The 20,426-nt window shown below is 40.4% G+C and overlaps 2 protein-coding genes across 10 annotated transcripts in view; one reads left to right on the top strand and one right to left on the bottom strand.

Moving 5' to 3' along the window:
• The window catches only part of cdin1 (CDAN1 interacting nuclease 1), a 75,475-nt gene extending 58,781 nt beyond the window's left edge, over positions 1-16,694 (bottom strand). For all 8 annotated transcript variants that reach the window (XM_061843084.1, XM_061843087.1, XM_061843083.1 and 5 more), the window contains exons 1-2: positions 16,566-16,694; positions 16,177-16,287 (exon numbers count right to left, since the gene is read on the bottom strand). In XM_061843084.1, coding sequence (XP_061699068.1) covers positions 16,177-16,277 — 101 coding nt within the window. In that variant the 5' untranslated portion in view covers positions 16,278-16,287; positions 16,566-16,694. The remainder of the gene's footprint in view (positions 1-16,176; positions 16,288-16,565) is intronic.
• Positions 16,660-20,426, top strand: part of dph6 (diphthamine biosynthesis 6) — a 217,914-nt gene continuing 214,147 nt past the window's right edge. Inside the window, exons 1-3 of one of the 2 annotated variants that reach the window (XM_061843081.1) lie at positions 16,731-16,797; positions 16,880-16,971; positions 18,604-18,681. The gene's annotated coding sequence lies outside the window, so the exon portion shown is untranslated. Of the gene's footprint in view, positions 16,798-16,879; positions 16,972-18,603; positions 18,682-20,426 lie in introns of both variants that reach the window. The other variant, XM_061843082.1, reaches the window with a different exon arrangement.

Here is a 20,426-nt window from a genome sequence, read left to right on the forward strand (position 1 = left end):
ATGACCTTTGTTCCTATTTGAAACAATTTCCCATAGAACACACTGGAAATGGAAATCACCTGTTCCAGGGTGAAGCTGTTACAATCATAAAACTTTTAGCAACGCAAAACAAATCGTGTAACAACCTAACAAATTATAGGTACCAATGACTGTTATCTCCAGGATTAGGAAGCCAAATTTAAGATTTTTTTTTAAAGCATTTAGAAGGCCACAATGATCAATTTTAGTCACTTATCCTCACAAGGGTCGTTGGAGTGCTGGAGCCCATCCCGGCTCTCTTTGAGCAGAAGGCAGGGTCACCCTTGAACCATATGCCAACCATTCGCACTCACTCACATGCACACTTATGAGCAATTTAGAGTCCACCATTATGTTTACACTATACACATTAAACCAGGGATTTGGTGCACCAAACCAAGATTAGAATCCTGAAATGTTTTGATAAACAAATAACGACATGTGGAGCAGAAGCTATTGGGTGGGTCTCTGTCGGCCACAGTCTCGACTTCAACGTCCATTCAGTCGGCGATACTTCGATACTGGGAATCTTAACACTGCGCTGAGCAGATAAGAAGTTAAGTTCGCAGTTAAGTTACGTTTGGTCCTGTCACTCAGTGTGCGTCGGGGCTTAAGGCCACTTTATACTCCTGAGATCCCGTGGCCGACAATGCCCACATTGCATCTCGTGACCTACGCATTGGCCCTCGCAGCACCGCCGTGTAGCCAGTGTGCGTCGGCCTGCCGCGCACACGTCTAAAAAGTTGCTGCGCAGTGACACCATCATCGCTGGTGATTGAGCCATTTAGTCACATGCTCTGATGACGTACTCGCTGTTCCTCCCGGCTCCACATACCACCAAGGTTGCCGCCTTCTTGATTGCATCATAATTAAACATATCATCTGGTCATTTAGGTCCATTTTTTTCAAGCAAACACACTTCCATGGTCGCCTTTTTGTTGCTTAGCTCCTTGTAGGAAAGGAAAGTGGGCTGAGGAAAGCCCACCCTGTGGTGTCCTGTAACGTTTACCTGTGGCTTCGGGAACAATTGCACACGTTCAAAGCCGCGCCCATGGGTTGCGCTCGTATATAAAGGCAAACCACACGCAGGAGACCTGCAGTGACATCAGTTTGGTCACAACGCACGTGAGTACCGTAATTCCCGGCCTACAGAGCGCACCTGGTTACAAGCCTCACCAAGTACATTTGTAAGGAAAGACCTTTTGGTACATACATACGGCGCAGCTGTGTAAAAGCCGCAATTGCCCACATTGAAACCCACATTGAAACACGAGATATTTACAAAGAAAGATGGTACACAGAGTTTAATGGTAGCGCGGCGCTAACGCTAACGGTTACGCTAAAGCTAACAGGGCCAGTTCAAAATAAAACTTACCGGCAAATATCACTGAGACACGCCAGTAACACAGCATCAACATGTTAGCACAGCGCTAACAGGGCCGGTAAAAGTCACTTACTCAGCACATATATTCCACCGGTCTTCTTCTTACCTTTTCCGCTCGAGTGCCCCCTTGTGGCCGTGAGAAAAAAAATGCACAAATTAGCCGCATCACCGCATAAACCGCAGGGTTGAAAGCGTGTGAAAAAAGTCGTGGCTCGTGGGCCGGAAATTACGGTATAAAGATGCCTTTAGGAGTGACCTTTATGTAAAACATTTCGACCATTGGGTTGGATTGGATTTTAGTCGTGAAACAGCAACTAACTCCACATTCCAAATGTGAGAAATCATCACTGGTGACTGCCATCATCTACAAGGCTACAGTCCCCAAAAAATAAAGGTAAACAGTTTCAAGTGTGGAAAAAAATAATAATAAAAACCGCTGCCGCTTCAGGATTCATTTACAATGATGCGTGAGGACGAAGGGGCCCGCCGCAATTTGGGGGGCATTAAATGGTCAACTGTCAACATGTGGACACTTAAGGGAGGGGTGGAAAAAAAATGTCTTGCACACTTCAACCTTGCACCTGAGCATTTCAACAACATTACAGCCTTATGGTTGGCATGGGACCGTCACGATCCCCCTGCTGGAACAGACATCTGTTAGGTTTTAAATGGATTACTCCATAATGAGGATGATTACAGTCTAATTGCTAAATCTATACCCTGTTAACTTTAAAGGGACATAAAATGCTCTTAATACCTAAGAAAATAGATCTGCTTCAAAAATGCTAAGATCTTTTGGAGCTTTTGTTTTTATTTCTTGAGTCAAGCCATTTTGAGCTCTTTATCAAAACCGGACAAAAAGTGAGCAACAAACGGACACTGTTTGTGTTCGGCTTGAAAAATAGATTAATGAAATCGGGCAATATGAGAGATGAGTGCAGATATGGACCCAAACCAAAACTAGTTGAGGTTTAATGGTGTCAGTTTTACACTGCAATCCCACTTTCCCAATCGCAGTACATTGCAAACGAGTTATTTTTAAATTAATCTATTAGTAAGTTGGTCTCCCTTGGGTACTATATGCTTGCTCGATGCTAAAATGTGGAGCAGTGAGCAAAACCTTCTATCTGGGTCCAAGCCTCTCTCGTGGTAGCAATTCCAGAAAACCTTCTATCTGGGTCCAAGCCTCTCTCGTAGTAGCAATTCCAGGTTAACCTACTGTACTTGTACTTTATACAGTGGAAGACCTAAGGTCGTGCTTTCCACAAAATATTTATTAGAATATAAATCATGCTCATCAAAATTACAAAATGTAATCCATTATCAAGTATGGGTACTCTGTGAGCAAGCCTCATCCATGAATGCGTTAAGGTTTATAAACTAAAAACTACAACTATTGGTGAATTCTTGGTGAAGTGCAGATTCTCTCTTTTACTCTATGTTCTTTTTACCCCCAAGTGTCAGTATAATCACATTGAAATCCAACTTTACTCATCAAATTAAGCTAAATTTCACAAATTCAATTGCAAATGTTGTTTCTGTATTGTCATAGAATACTAATGATGATTTGATTACCATCTCAAGTGTTATGACAATAAAAGAAGGCCTAAAATTCCTCATAGTGTTAACTGCTACATAGACTGTTTTATAAACAAATCTCGACCTATCCATCTCCCCATTAAAAGCATGATTCTTGGTTTTGTAATCAATCAAACAATGGAAACTTTGACATTAAATACATTTTAATTGTCCTTTGGAAGAAAGATGGAATTCTAGCACCCCACCCACTTTTCACACGCTCTACTTCTTAGCTATCATTTAGAACACGAAAAAACAGAAGGCTGGGAAACACTAGAGTGGCTGAAGAATCGTTCACTTTCAACCTCATTATCTTCCTCTGCAACGTCGGGAAAAATAGCCAAGCAGCGGATGAGATTAAAAATAATTAGAGCTCGTTCCAGTTTGTCATTCCGCTGGTTTGTGCTTTAGGCTCGGTTAAATTTGGATATCCGCTGGTTAGGAAAGTGACAAATTCAAGTTTCAAGTGCAGAACAGCGTTTTCGGAATGTGCGGAGAATGAAACTGCACAGAATGAAACTGCATAGTTCCTTCAAAATAAGAAGATAAAAAGAAGATATGGAGACTTTAAGAGCAATTAAATTCACCAATGCCAATTGACAAATAATGAATTCTAAACAATAGCTGTAATTTAGGTAATGATAGCCACCTGGCTAATGACATTGGTATCATATGCTGTCTCGGTGCTTAGCATTTGGTGGCTCTGCACGCATGAGAGTGTTGCATGGAGAGACACCTCGAGGCATGGAAATTGCTAATTTAGAACCAGAACATCTTTGGTTTATTCTTCCATCATTGACGATGGAGTTGAACCAAGTTAATATTATTTTTTTTAATCTTGATTCATTACTATAACTGAACATGATATTGACATGTTATATCGGCTAATGCCTTGCAGTAGATAAATGTACAAGTTCCTAAAATACGAAGATGACAACTTCCCTCCTTTCTGCGTCAACAGCTAGGTATGCAAATGCTGCTAATTACCCAAACTGATAGGCAAAACACTAACATCTGTTTCTCAGCATGCCACTTTGAAAACAACCATAGATTTTCTTATCTGATAATGTATACATGCGACAGCAATGGAAAGAGGAATAGAAACAAACAAAGAGGTAGCTGTCGTGCAGCTTCAAGCAAATACGAGTGCAACCACTTCATGTGGATTTGATTGTCCTCTTTGAAGTTGGATTATATATTCTACAATTTTTGATTTTTGATGATGCAGACATCTGGCTTTAAATTACAATATAATTGATGCTCAATAAGGCCACACAAAAACAATTTACCAGCAAAGCTCTCGTAAGAAATGAGTTTTGCGGATATAAAAGATAGCCGGACTAAACTATTAAAATCAATAAAATGATCGTCAATAATTTTGTCAATTAATTGTGTTTTGAAGCAATAAAGATGAAATCCAGTGAAATTCATTGCTGTGACTGGCAGAAATGTTGCTAATTTATTTAAACATTACGTGTGCAATATTCACACCCACTGCTAGTAATCGGGGACAGTTTTCCCTCAAATTATTATTCATGGATGTACAAAGTATACGTGATAGTTGAATAAAGATTACGGTGATTGACTCATCAGAATCCAATAGTGAGGTACTACACGTACACTTTACTGGAGAAATCTTATTCTTGCTGTTGCTTATTGGTTATATTCCACTAATACTATTTTGATAGCTACACACTCGGCCTAACTGAACACTTACTGCACGTGATCATCTTACGGATTTACACATCTCACAGACTACCATTTTTATCTTTTAAATATAAATCTTTGTGGGGTTCCTTCAAAATGTTGCGGTTATGAAAACAAGTGTCTTAAAACAACCACTTTTTTTTCCAGAAAGTTTTAGTTATCAAGTCTCCAAATGGGCACTGAAAACCCAATTTCTCTTGCCATGAAATTCCATCTTCTCTACTCTTTGAAAGTCCTGGTGAAGGACAATGCTAATGGAATGGTGAGGGATTCTCCAAACGGAATCTCATAGTATGAAAAGTTATTTTCATCAACACGTATTTGCTGTACGTCTTATTGCGTCCATTTACTTCACAAAAACAGTTTTCCATCCTAAATTGTGTCCGTATAAATGGTTACGAGGACAATTATATTGCTGTTGCTTACCTCAGTGTTTTTAGCTCAATGAATTGAAACAGGAAAGTAATCTATTGAATGTACTTGGGCAACATCCCTGATATGAAGAGGAAGTCGTCATTCCTATGCTTCCTAATCAAGTAATTGATCGCATCTATTATTCATGAATTCCACAGCCTGACATGAAGTTGTAAACTCAGCACAGCTTCTCCTTTTTCGACGTCAACCCCCGAGGCTTACACTTCATTCATTCTTTCTCCATACTAGGGGATGCACAGAAAGCAAAATTAAACTTCTTTGACTCTCTGCACCACTAAGGGTTGAGCTGCGACAGCCAATTTTGGTTTCTATTACAAGCTGATCGAAGTGTGACACGATGCACTGGAGGGTCCCTATACCCCAGCTTGGAAATAGCTCAGAAATCCTTTGCACTGTTTAATTTAAAAAAAAATTCAAAGAAAGAAAAATAAGGTTAATATATGATGCGACGATATCTTTCAGTTGAATAGAACAGATAGTCATACAATCAACACAAACTACATGCATGGTGAGACTTTGAGTTATAGTGTATTGTGTGCGACTTCAGTTCAGTGAGCATCTAAAGCACATGTGTCAAACTCAAGGCCCGGGGGCCAGATCCGGCCCGCCACATGATTTTATGTGGGCCGCAAAGGCAAATCATGTATGTCAACTTCTGTGATTCTTGCTCAAATCTGTACCAACGTTTCAAATGGTCATATCATAAATCATAACGTTGAGGTATTGCAAGCATTTTTACATTATCAAACATCAACAATAGTTGAAAAACTCATTACCCTTGATTTCTGTTTCCAAAAGTAATTCATAAATTTCATGTGTCAATATGATGAGGTGATAAACGATTTTTATGGTTTCACAGTCATAACGGCCCTCTGAGGGAAACCTAAACTACAATGTGGCCCGCGACAAAAATGAGCTTCACACTTCTGATCTAAAGTATTAGCTCAACAATTCATTGAAGTGTGCTCGTCATGTCAATGCACGATGACCCTTTTGCGGAGTAGTAGCACTGCATTCAAAGTGCTAAATAGGTCATTGTTTTGACTGCTCAATACAATATGGCAAAAAAAAAACCCAAAGAAACAAACAAACAAAAAAAAAAGTACCACAGCAGCTCAGGATTAAATTTGTTTGCAATTGGGTAAATCATTTATGCAGGGATCAGACTTCAGGATTTTAACCACAATATTGCCCTCATTACCTGCTGCATCCAATTTCCTAAACGGGGCCCGAAATATTTTGTCAGTAACGACATTTCTTGTATTGTGACATAATCCGCGACCAATGATTTGACCCTACGATAGACAGATGACAAGAAAAAGCTGTCTTCCATGTAGTATGAAATGGCAACGACAACTCTCCTACAGCGCACTTTAACGTCGATCAATAAGATTCCATATTGTGTCCCGGCATCACCTACTACGTTTGCCTTTCGTCAACATACTTGCTGGCTGTTAACATTTATTCACCTATACAAACCAATGTTGACCAAAGCTTAAGAGCATGAGTTGACACAATGACGCCATGTTTATGTACAACCGTTAGTTCTAGCACTAGCTTGCTAGGGCAAAATAATGTGTAGTTGCCTGTTTGCCAGCCACATTGTATTAAAAACACATGGCCATACCGCAAGCAGGATGTTGATTCAAGGTCCTCTCCTGAGCATTGTTAGTGACCACCGAGTTTTTCCTCATTTTGTTCCTTTTTCACCCAACATAATACAGTCGGTCAGCACACTGCTGTTGTTGACAGTGGTTGATTTGACATGATAAAAGCCCAGTGATCGTAAAAGATGAGATGCGGTGGTATTGGAATACATGTCATGTAGCTGTCACAATGTAAAGCCCGCACGCCACTGCACTCGCAAATCTGCACAGTTGAGCATGAAAAATCACGTGTGTAAAATTTGTCACGAGAAATATGCATTGAAAGACGTTGCTTATTTTGTGTAGTCTTGACCAATGTTCCCTCCAAGATGCGCCATTGCAATTCTGTACTTGTCGCACGCTCTCAGCGCACATGAAAACCGATCCAGCGCAGTGAACCACAGCCTGTCGGCTTTTTTTTTTTTTTTTTTTTTTAAACACGGAAGCACACGCTCTCTGCTCAGCCTATTTCTACTTCCTAGTTTACCTGACACCGCCCCCCTCCACTCTTAAAGGGGTAAACTCATAATTACAAACAGAACAAACACCCGCCACTTTATATCTGCAGGCAAGACTGGTGGAACACACCAGTAACTTTATATCTGCGGGTATGACTGACCACACCCGTACATTTTTCAAATGTGAGTGACTGATGTATTGTTGACTCTTTCTGCAAAGATATGGTAAGATTTCATGGCAGCAGTCTGACATCGTGCATTCGGAATTCACTCGGCTACCCTAGAAATTGCCCTAATAATTTTTATAAAAAGAAAATCAATAATAAAAATCTGTTTCTAATAACCATACAAAAGATTCGTTTTGTACTCATTCAAGTGCATTACTTTTTTGAACAACACACTATTAAATTCAGCTGTGATCTGCCTCATTAAGTCCATATGTTTTTCATGTCAGCAAAATGTGCTTGGGATGCAAAGTGTGCGTTAAACTTTTTTTTAAATGGCATTCAGGCTTCTGATTTTCATTGAAATTTTCTGATATGTAGCATTTTAATAAATCCTTAGGTGACAAATTTGACAATTCAGAAGAGAATAAGCCATTTTGTTATCAACAAGTCAAAGACAGATTTGTAAAACATTCCCAGTTTATGTGCCAATGCATTACTGTATGTTTTAACCAGTGTGTAAAGAAAAAAAAACACTAGCGGTACAATTAATAATCAATGAGCAAGTCCCTTGGCTTCATCTTGAGCCGAGATATCCCCATCAAATACAAAGTGTCTGCAGTCAGGAAATCACCATATCAATGGCACATGCCACAACAAGCCTGCCCTTTGCTTTTGCCTCCAAAGATCACGCTAGATAAACCCCCGCCAATAACAGAGAAATTAACAAATGCTTGACATTTGCTCAACATCCATTATTCTGACACTTCTCGGTGAATTTCAAAAGGCTGAGCGCATCCTTAATCAACATTCATATTCCCACAGCGATCCGCCGCACCATATTGCAGCCCGCCTCGGTGCCAATGAAAACGGCACATTAGGGCCCCGAGTCGAAAAGAAGGTAAAGGGGGTACTCCTTGCTGGGGACGTGTGTGTGTGTTAGCGTGAAACTGAGAAACATTAGGAGAATAAAGGAGGAGAGAGAGAGAGAGAGAGAGAGAGAGAGAGAGAGAGAGAGAGAGAGGCAGGGATGCTTCACACAGAACTTTTTAATCGTTCTCCAAAACAGCGGCATCTGCACTGCCTTTAAGGACGACATATGACGAGTGGGCTGAATGGCATTGTAAATAAGGAAAAAAAAAAAAACTGGGGTGGGGGGTAATCATTACATTCACATCTATTCATAATACACCACAGAAGGACAGAGATGACTCCCGTCCCCTCCCTTTTTAGACTTAAGGGGACAAAGGGTGTAGGAACTGGGTCCCCCCCTCTGGACCCAGGGGAAGTCAGGCAAGACCTCAGAGACCAGCCCATCATTTCCAATTCTAATGCATGGCAGGAGAAGGTCCTAATAGGACTGATGTCACACGTCTCCCTCTCCCTCCACCAGTCCCCCACCTTTGCTACACTCCACATAGTTGAGCAGGACACCACATGCTCTCTGTTACAAATACGCATGAAGTCTTTTGTTCGTAGTCTGCGTTCAAGTCAGCTGGATATCTGTCCGCCTCCTGGGAGCTTTTAGATACAGACCAAACACTGCCGTAGTATCAGAAACTGCAGAGCAGTCCTGAGACTTGTGAACATACTGAAAGCAGCACTAATTGTTCACTCCCATCATTGGCAATACCATCCATCTGTATCTATTCCCACTTCTGGGACATATGTGGGCTGCAGCCTATCGCAAATAACATGTTGGTGAGAGAGGTGGGGTTCACCTACCAAGGTTGGCAGTCAATTACAGGACAGCCATGGAAAAAAAAAAAACCATTCACAATCATATTAAAAGCAACAGACTGTTTAGAATTTTAAGGTAACCCAAGTTATATTTTGGGGGGGAAAATCACACAAGCCAGGTGTTAAAATGCAAATTCTGCAGACGGGCATGGTCCACAGGGTCTACTGGTAGAGTCCTAAACTATGCATTTAAAAAAAAAAAAGCCTCACAGGCCTCCTCCACCGCTGATCGTTTTCATCACATATTAATAAAGGCATTATTTTCTGTTGGATCAAAAACTTCTTCTTATTGAGTGAATACTTTGATTTATTTATGTGGGCATAAATGCGACATGAAAGCCAGGAAGCGAGAGGACAAACTCGCCTATTGTCTAACTTCAGCCGATTCTTGGGATTGCCAATTGTTTGGCAAAGTGCCTCGCCACTACTATTTTCAGCTGGATGACTGAACAGCTGCACCACACACACATGAAGAGAGACTTGCTCCAGTTCAGAGCCTGAGGAGCAGCAGATGGGGATGGAAAGATGTACGCGAAGCAAAAATACTCACACTAATTGAAGCCTTCAGAACTGAAGGTTTTACCGGCGAGGAGCACACTGACATTTGCCAACTTGACATTGGGTAAATATTACAAAGCTGTGTAGATTTTGAAATTCAATAATTGACACCTTGCCCCAATCAGCAGCCAGGCCTATTGTCCATTTAGAAACAAAATAGTAGGGGGGCGGACGGTGTTACAATCCGGCACAGTTAATGAATTACACAATGGAGGGACAAATTATTTCATACATTCCTCTTCTTTTCCTTTCGGCTTGTCCCGTTAAGGGTCGCCATAGCGTGTCATCTTTTTCCATCTAAGCCTATCTCGTGCATCTTCCTCTCTAACACCGAGTCTTCATGTCCTCCCTCACAACATCCATCAACCTTTTCTTTGGTCGTCCTCTCGCTCTTTTGCCTGGCAGCTCCATCCTCAGCACCCGTCTACCAATATACTCACTCTCTCGCCTCTGAACATGTCCAAACCATCGAAGTCTGCTCACTCTCACCTTGTCTCCAAAACATCCAACATTGGCTGTCCCTCGAATGAGCTCATTTCTAATCCTATCCAACCTGTTCACTCCGAGCAAGAACCTCAACATCTTCATTTCTGCCACCTCCAGTTCTGCTTCCCATTATTTCTTCAGTGCCACCGTCTCTAATCCATACATCATGGCCGGCCTCACCACTATTTTATAGACTTTGCCCTTCATCCTAGCGGAGACTCTTCCTTCTGTCACATAGAACACCAGACACCTTCAGCCAACTGTTCCACCCAGCTTGGGCCCATTTCTTCACTTCCTTACCACACTCTCCATTGCTCTGTATTGTTGACCCCAAGTATTTGAAGTCGTCCACCCTTGCTATCTCTTCTTCCTGGAGCTTCATTTCATATATTATCATATAAAATTATAAATTATCTGAACAACAACATGAAAAAAATAAATCCGCCAATTTCTAACACTCCACTTTTGAGAGTTGCTTGCACTTTACTTCTTTACTAAATGTACGAGATGTAAATACAGTACCCAGTAGGATTTCTTTGTCTGCTAATAAAAACTGCCCAGTTGACTTTTTGTGAGTCGTGCTGTCACAATTAGCTCATTTAGCCTATGAAGCTAACTATCAGTGATATACAGGTACAGTAAGAAACTGCACAACACTCAACTTTAAAAATAAAAATCTATGATTGACTGAATCTACATTAAATGAAGCGTAATATCGCGAGGGATTACTGTACTTCAGTTCATTGATACTTGTTGACACAGTCACACTCGAAGATTTAACTGCTTGAACACACTTCAACTTTGTTGCTCACAAAAACAGCAACATGGGAGCACAAAATAGTTTTTCTGATGACTTATAGACTGTCGTATTATCTCGTGCTGCAATGATTAATCTAATAACCCAAAAAAGTGTTCACCATCGTATAGATGCCTCCATGTACAGTTGTGTAAATACTGTACCGCACTGTACACAATTGGAGTCGTTTAAGCAGTGAAACGTTAAATTATGAGTAGCTTTCATTTCCCGCATTGCAACGTGGAAGATACAACCGAATTCTATGCTTTAATCAAGTTTAGTCTCTTGAAAAATAAAATGTTTTTACAAATATCCCACAATACTTCATTTAATTTCGATTCCAAATAACAGACAAAAACCTGTCTGGCCTTGCATGAGTCGGTGCTTGAGGGTCGTTATTATTATTCATGGTTGATACTAGCATGTGCCTCCATTGTGAATTGGGGTAAGAAAGTGACAGCACCATGTCCAATGCTTCACCCCCAACACCAACCTCCAACTCCCAAACCTCTCCAGGAGCAGCCCAGACCCGGAAAGAGAGGCCAGGATGACAGATGACTCCCAACATCTGTGTTATGCAGGCCGTTACAGATGAGGGGGTCTCTTTCTAGTCCGTCTACGGGACCCTCCCATTCTCCTCCCATTGGACTCATGGTCCGACAGGCAGAATGACAGGACCCCCGTGGAAATCAGCTTGAAATTGACTCTTACTTTCACTTTGTCCCAGGTTTGAATCATCCCCATTTGCTAAATCTAGAGGCAATGTTTCTCAAATAGTTCTAGCCCAATAAATTATTCATAGCCATTGTTTAACATCACTGGCCAAAAATTAAAGTCATGCACATCACTATTGTGCATGAGTGTTTGCACACATAGGAGAGCCAAACCACCCTGAAAATAAGCACTTCTGAATTTAAACATTTTCTGAATAGTTTATCACAACTAAACATTTTTAACTTTAGATGAATAAGAATATGAAATAATGTGAATAATGAATAAGAAAATGGGGGGGGGCGTTGGTGGTCAGGACAGGAGTAGACGTTCGTGTAAGGCTTGCTTGAGGTATGTTCACATTTTAATATGATACGGTTCGCAAGCGGGCCATAAAACGTTATGTGGCCTAGCGAGCTAGTGCTAGCACTCATGGTTGTGTGTGAATATGCTGTTATGTTGAACACATGATTCAACCAGAGCAATGAATTCCATCCTTTTTGGACATACTTTACAATTTCAAATTTCATGCCACACTAACAAATAAAAAAAGAGTCACAAAAAGTAGATATTAATTGCTGTATGTATTTATTGCCATCCAATAGAAGACCATTAATTTGTTCTGTCACTGTACCTCCCTGCCATAAATCCATGAACAAAGATACATTCCATCCATCGATTTGCTTTGCCGCTTATCCTCACCAGGGTCGCGGGGAGTGCTGGAGCCTATCCCAGCTGTCAACGGGCAGGAGGCGGGGTACGCCCTGAACTGGTTGCCGGCCAATCGCAGGGCACATGGAGTCAAACATCCGCACACACAATCACACCGAGGGGCAATTTAGAGTGTCCAATTATTAATGCATGTTTTTGAGATGTGGGAGGAAACCGGAGTGCTCGGAGGAAACCCACGCAGGCACGGGGAGAACACGCAAACTCTACACAAGCGGGTCTGGGATTGAACTTGGGACCTCAGAACTGTGAGGCCAACGCTGAAATATCTCATGTCATTATCCAAGCTGCTTATCCTCACAAGGGTTGCAGGAACGCTAGAGCCTATCCCAGCTAGCTTCGGGCAAAAGGCGGACTACACCCTGAATTGGTCGCCGCTCAGTCGCAGGGCAGATCGACACTATCACAGAGCAGGAATCGATCCCACGCTGCCCGCACCAAAGGCAGGCATGTGTACCACTACGTCATCAGTGATCAAAGGTAGATTATTCATTGTGACCATATATATTTTTGAGCAATTAAGTAGACATGTATATAGAGTAAATGAATAGGACATTTAAATACACATTGCTCAATCTTGTAATTGGATTGGTTATCATTTTTTTTTTTTTTTAAACTCACTGATCGATGATCGGCCCGAAAATCTTGATCGTGTAAGCCAAAGAATAAATGTTGACAACATTGAGCAAGGGAGTCCAAGCACAATACGCAATCCTATTGTTGGAAGCAAGGATACGCTGTTGAAGAGCTGTTGTTCATATTTCACGTTTACACGGAGGGATTACACACAATAAAACATATCTATAACGCTAGACTTTTCATTTTGGTGTTGCAGGGCTATTTTAGAGCCAAATCATTGGCCGTGGATTATGTCACACTACAAGAAGCTTTGTCCTTCGCCCATCTGGGAAATCCCCTGTGAAAGCCAATAAGGGTTTATATCATGTAGTCTGATGTAGTGCATAACAAAAATGGATGCAAAAACAGTGATGTGCCTGCTTCTCTCTGTTGTTTTTTTTACAATATTTTGTTTTTATACTTGTCTGACGGAAAATAAAAACGCTGCATCCACAGTTAATACAGGTTTTATGATGGGGACTGCTTGAACTAACATAGAACAGAATATTATAGTATAATATCGCGACTTGAAAAGTAAAATACAACACAATAAACGTCTTAGTAGCCCAGGTATTGGAGGTAGATTTTGGACAGACACAGACGTAAAACTACGGCCAGTAAAAAAAAGGTTTACAATAATAAATGTTATTTCACGACCCTTGAAAGAACTGCCAGTGCCATTTTGAATCATATTAACTGGTGCATCACTATTCCAGTTTCTGTGAGAGTTGTTCCTGTTAAGGAATATTCCGTGTTACCTTCCCACAAAAACCCATTTTATTTTTGTTTTCACACAATTCTCAAGCAGGGAGATTATTATAAGACTATTTTTAACCAATAAAATGTATTCTTCCAACCGTGCAAGTGTGAACTCGCGCCTATCTTTCAGCTCTGGCCACGCTGGCCAATGTTTACGCAGTGGCAGGGCTCCCACACAGTCCGAGGAGACAAGGGGGGTACGGCGGGTGGGGGTGGGGGGGTCGACTGACTGGCGTATCCGAGCGCATGCTAAGAGATGATGGATGGCCTAGTCGATATGTTATGTCTTAAGAGCCTGATTTCCTGCCAGTCCAATCACTAACCCTCCAGAGTCCAGCTCAGCTGATTGGACAAGCAGAATAATTCTGCAGGCTGTGAAAACACTGCTGCCGCGCCTGCCTGTCAGGCCCAGTGAGGAGATTCGGGCATTTTAAAGAGCACGGGCCTCACCAAGATTGCTTATGCTGAACGAAATAATAACAATAGCCGGCAAGACTAAACAGAAGAGCCAGCACCCGTGGGAGGCTGAGATTGTGCAGAATTATTGGAATGAAAATGCTCCTGTGTTTTCCTTTAATTATTACACTCACCAGTACCACTTTCTTTTTGAGAGGGGGAAAATGCCATTTGGACAGTGTGTGGAAGTTGGTTTGGTCAAGGGAACCAAAAACATGACGAGAGCACAAATTACACAGTATTCGTGCCTAAGCATACGGGATAGTGAATTTATATTATGAATCTGCCAAGATCTGAAAAAAAAATTGTTGCATTAGGGCCACATTGAGAAGGAAAAAAAAAATGGACATTAAGTATTTTGATAATGAAGTCATAGATAATGGAGTTACGGTAATAAAGTCAAAATAGAGGTGCTCCCGGAATAAAACTGGAATATTACAAGAATAGTCTGAAAAGTATTCAAAGAATGTCAGGATAAACAAAAGAAATAAGTAATAATTTTTACCAGGAGACTGTGACAAGAATAAAGTGTTACATTTATTAGGATAAAGTTGTAAGATTTTTTTTTTTTAATTCAGAATATTAAGACAGTGAAGTTTGAATATCTTGTGGAAAAAGTCATAGAATCTATACTTTTTTTGACAAAGGCATAATTGCACAGACATTTTGTTGTAAAATTTCGAAAAGATCTCAGTATATTATGACAGGAAGTTACTGATAATTGCGAATAAATCAAAGTACCCATATAAATATTACATTTATACAATATCTTTAGTTTCACACAAAGATGTCTTCAAGACCATATTCCATGTTTAGGCTTTGTTTTTGGTTACTTCTATCATATTGTACACCATACGAATGAATAAATAAATTATATACATGTATTTAACTTTTTTCAAAGACACAAGATATCAAGAAAACAAAATTTTGTGTCATCAGCCTGTAGTCATTTTTATTGTAGTTATTGCTGCAAACACATGAAGTATAAATTTATTTTCTGGTTTGGTCAGAATTTTCTGCACTTTTTTATTTTTTGTCTATATATTTTATTCTCTCACATTATGCCTTTGTCCTGGTAATTTCACTTTTGTTTTTTATTTTAATTGCTTTCATCGTAAAGCATTGACCGCAGGACTAAAAAGCCAAGTTCAGATAGCCCAGCATCCCACTTTGGCGATCAGCTACTATCCTCTAGATTGGTGATTAGGGCACAAATGGAGGCGTAGGAAGCTCCAAATGCATGCGACTTTGTAAGTGACCTCGGTGGGATCAGCAGTAGCGATGTCCTGGTAGCCTTGAGGGGATTACATGTGTAACATTCAATAAAGTAAAGGCCTTTGGTGTCAAGGAGAAAGGCAAACACAACCATTAACCCTTCGCTTCGATCCGTGGGGGTGCAGGCGCTGCATGGCAAAGCACACTAATTTTTGCACCGGGGAGATTATGTCAAAGACCAATGAGGAATGAATGGGTACAAAACTGAAAAGGAACATCCATATTTAATGATAATACAGAAATTATTCATGGCGCAATGCAATTTGTACCAAGCTGTTAATGTGAGACAATAACATCCCGTTATATACAGTATGGTATGTCCAAAAGTCATGAATAGGGCTGGGTGATATGGCATAAATACATACATACATACATAAATTAGTTTTTAATACTGGTTGATCTCAGTGATTATCACAATTGTTTTAGATTGCTTTAAACTTCCTTTGTACAGTATTTATAATAACTTGGAAGCTACAGTGTTATTTGCTTATTTTGGGTCTTGCCAACCTGGAAAAACAGTTGGGTAAAAGTTGTTTGAATATTTTAGATTGATGAAATGTTGGAACTACAGTACTCACTAGCCTCTTTAGTTTTTAGCACAGATATGGCGTCGTGTGTCTGCCCCAATATGATATTTTAATAAAAGCTTGCAACTTACTTGGGAAATCTTTTCTTTAACACGTTCATACACTGCCGTGTTGGTCTTAGTTGCTCGGTCCATCTCACTATCTCCTTGTATTCAGCACGGGAAAGCTTCATCTCCACAAATCTGTTTTTTTTTTTTTTAAAAAAAACACACACACTGTTGTTGTTGTTGTTTTGATTTTGCATGCAGATTTGTTTTTATGGTGAGCAAAGATCAGCTGTCAAACCCTTGCCATTATTGCGAGACACGTTTCGTCCCATGCATGGCAAAAGCAACGCATTAAAATAGCATGCAAGCTTTTTATATGAGCACCAAATGCCTATAGTATCTTAAAAAGTGATTAAATATGATTACAGAAGGATAAAACGCCAGCAAAATAATAAAAAAATGTTTTTTTTTACCATTGAATCGGGACCGTTCGAGATAGCACTTCCGCTTCCCGCTAGGAAGTCAAAGCGGTGACACAACAGTCAGCTGTGTGCCGATTGGTCTAAACCGCCTTGAGGTGAGTATAGTGGCGTATGATTGGCTTTTGGACAACATGGGGCGGAATCTGATGATGACGAGCTGCCCTGCCTTCTGGAAAGCGTGAGAGGAGCGAGCACACACGCCTCCCTCTCCTCCTCGTCAAATGTAAGCGAGACGTCCATTAAAATATTAAGTAAATGTAGACAGTGTATGAATGCTTTAAGTGTTATGTTGGAAACAATGCCAGGAGAAGAGAACAGATGGTCGGGTAAAAGTGGAGAAGTAGGGGCGTGAAGAATGAAGGAAGGGGCAGAACACACCCCTCAAGTCATCTCGATGGTGTGGATGTGATTTTTTTTTTTTTTATGCCTGCTATGGTTTTTAATTTAGTAATTACCAGGAAAAAAAATGCATTTAATGCTAAAATATAGTGAATTAATACATGGCTCTTGACGGTTTTGATAGAAATGAAATAAATGCCACACATTACTAGATGAATATCACCTACCCCCTACCACCATTTTGAAAATATTTCAATGTTTGTGGAATTTTCTAGAAATGAGCACTTCAAAAACCGTTAAAATCCTTTTGAATAAATTAATTCAGGGAAAAAAAATGTTGCTTAGTAAAATACACAAACTATTCAATTGCACGCACTGCTCTTCTATCTTTCTAACTACTTAACGGGATTATCAATTTTTCATTCATTTTTTTGTCTGAGGTGTTACTGCACTTCCAAATCAAACCGTTTTTTTTTTTTTTTCTGGAGAACGTGAAAGAAAAGGCCTTCAAGAAAATTAAATCATAAATTTAAAACTGAGTTAGAGAAACCAACATCTGGTGTTGAAATAAAAGACACTCCTGAATGATAGTATATTTATTCCAATGTATATGGGCCTATGATCTACAAAGCGTGGCAAGCATGTCAAACATTTTTTTTCTTCATTCTTTAGCAGACCCCATATATAAACAATCATTATGAGAAATTGGCTAAGATCCAACACCACAACTAACATGCAAAAATTTGGGGGCTTTCTTCAACTTTTTTTTCTCATCTGTTCATTAACCGCACCAACACAATCTCAAACAATACTTCTCAAAAAAGGCCGGGCCTCGTACAGTTAGTCATCACCCGTTATTTGCCTCTAAGGAATCACGCTGACGGCACGGTGGCCCCAGCTGGAAAGCGTTAGCCTCACAGTTCTGACATCCCAGGTTCGATCCCGGACCCGGCTATATGGAGTTTGCGTGTTCTCCCCGTCTCTGCGTGGGTTTCCTCCGGGCACTCCGGTTTCCTCCCACATCCCCAAAACATGCAACATTAATTGGACACTCTAAATTGCCCCTAGGTGTGATTGTAAGTCTGGCCATTTGTCTCGATGTGCCCTGCGATTGGCTGGCAACCAGTTCAGGGTGTACCCCGCCTCCTGTCCGTTGACAGCTAGGATAGGCTCCAGCACCTCCGCGACCCTTGTGAGAATAAGCGGCTAAGAAAATGGATGGATGGATGGATGGAATCACGCTTCCACATGTGTGATGAAATCCAGTACTTCCTGGAGTTCTGGACATTCTTTGTACTCTTGTCATCATTGTTTTATTTAACTCATGGAGTGACCTTTAAACACATTCCTTTGTTTATTCATTCATAATTAAATGGATAATAAGAAAGCAATAATTAGTATATTTTTATGGGTTGGGAAGTGACGACAAGAATGTCATGTCCTTGCGCTTCAACTGCATTTTTTTTTTTTTTTACATCAAATCATCTGGAATCCTTTCTTAAGGTATTTGATGATGAGTTTGAATTTATATGGATTTAACTGCTTTGGGATCAACACTTTTTGAATGTTTTTGGTTTGAACTATTAATATTCTAAACATAATATCGGAGCTTAGTTCACTGTATACTGTATTTACTAATTAAGGAGAAGATGCCCGTCGTTGATTTATGTTTTTCCATTTCACACTGCAGTGGCTGATAATGAGAGCGTCTGTTCATACATGTTCCTTCACCTGGAGGAATCACCATTTACATCACAAGAAAAGAAAGGTACGCCTGTGATCTACTATCTGTAATGCTTATCCTCATAAGGGTTGCAGTTGAGCTGGGACCACTTTGGGCGAGAGGCCAGGTACAAATATGTAAAGGAGAGAAAGAATTGGTTGTAACATGTATAAAACACGCACAGTAAAATGTTGATTTTTGAGACCTGAATAACTGCATAGTCCCCTTAGCTCATATAACTTCAGATGTAGTTTGACAAATGTTCCCCTTAAGATGGGTATTTTATAACAGCTTCATTTTAATTTTAATTGGAATTAGTCTCTCAGCGGCACTAAAAGCCAGTCTGCTTTTATTCATTTTCTCTTCAGATTCCGAATCCAGAGATGTTCCAAAGGATTGTGTGTGGGTTTTTTTTTTCTGGTTTTGTGTGTTTCTATTTTGCAAAGTTAATGAATAGCATGTGCGCCCACCCCCTCCTGACATTTCCCCCCCTTGGCAATTTGAAATGTCTCATTTCACCGCAAGACAGAGTTGAAACATTTCATTTGACAACAGTATTGCTGGTTCCTCCTCATCCATTGATGAGCAAGAAAGCCTCTACCGTGACCCGTGCCGCGTCTGAAAATAAAGGCCATTGTTGTTGGGCAGTGTAGTATGATGACTGAGATGAGCTGAGGTCTCGGCCCCGGCGCGTGTTCCTCGGTATAGTCGGCGGGTCTGAAAGGGCTCACCGCGTCGCGCTTTTGCTACAAAAGGAAGCTGTGTAGTGGGATTGGTAGAGCCAGATAAGATCAGGGCCTCTAAGGAAGTCCGATCTGATTGCTACAAAGGGCCAAGGTCAGGGGCAGGAGGAGCGCCTGGGCTAGGTATCAGAGGATCAGGGGGTGGGGGTTTGCTGGAGGGGGTGTGTTATAGGTAGAAAAGCATCAGTGTAATGTGATGGCATTAAAAGATAAAAATCTGAGACCCGGTTGGGAGTCAGTGAACTGTGATGCCTTTAAAAGCGCTAGGATCACAGATTATGCTGTGTCTGTGCGTTTTAGCTACATTTACACGACAACGGTATGCTAATGTTTCAGTCAAATTTACTGAGGATGAGAGTTCAACTTAAGCTATTTGAGCCCAATCAATGTTCTGAACTCTTTTGTCCATGGCATTTTTGAATGATTGAACCAAATACTGCCAACGTAGGATCGCGGATATACTGTAGCTGATGTCATCCCTTTTCTTTAGACCCCAATCTAGTCGTCGTTGAAGCAGCAGCGCTTCAGCTCGTTGCAGAAAAGTACTATTTGTTATTTTTTTCAAGACTATTTCATTTTGACTTAATGGCCTCAAGACATGATTAGACAGCATCGAATTCCACACAATTGACATGATTTTTCCAATGAATTAATGGACTGATTATTATGGGCATCCCTGCTGTTAACATAGACTAAAAGAAATTGTTTTTAATTTTTAAAAGGATCTCAGTTTACAAAAAGTCTCGTTTACCCGATTCCCTTCAGGTATTTATTTCACATTCACTCCAGAAAAAGTTTTGACTAAAAAGTTAGAAATTGTTTTCAAATCGTTATTGTTTTGAATGAGCCAAATCATCCCTGAATCAAATTGGCAAACAAATCATAATATGAATCGAATCGTTGCAAAAACTGAATCGTTATACCCTATGGAAGTGAATTAGTGCCACCAGGATTTGAATTTGAAATGCCGCAGAAAACTGGATTTGAATTTGAAATGTAAAGTGATCACGTTTTGAATAGTTGCTACAATTCGCTGTCTGAAATTCA

The sequence above is a fragment of the Syngnathoides biaculeatus genome, chromosome 15 (genome assembly GCF_019802595.1).
Source record: "Syngnathoides biaculeatus isolate LvHL_M chromosome 15, ASM1980259v1, whole genome shotgun sequence".
Classification (NCBI taxonomy): domain Eukaryota; kingdom Metazoa; phylum Chordata; class Actinopteri; order Syngnathiformes; family Syngnathidae; genus Syngnathoides; species Syngnathoides biaculeatus.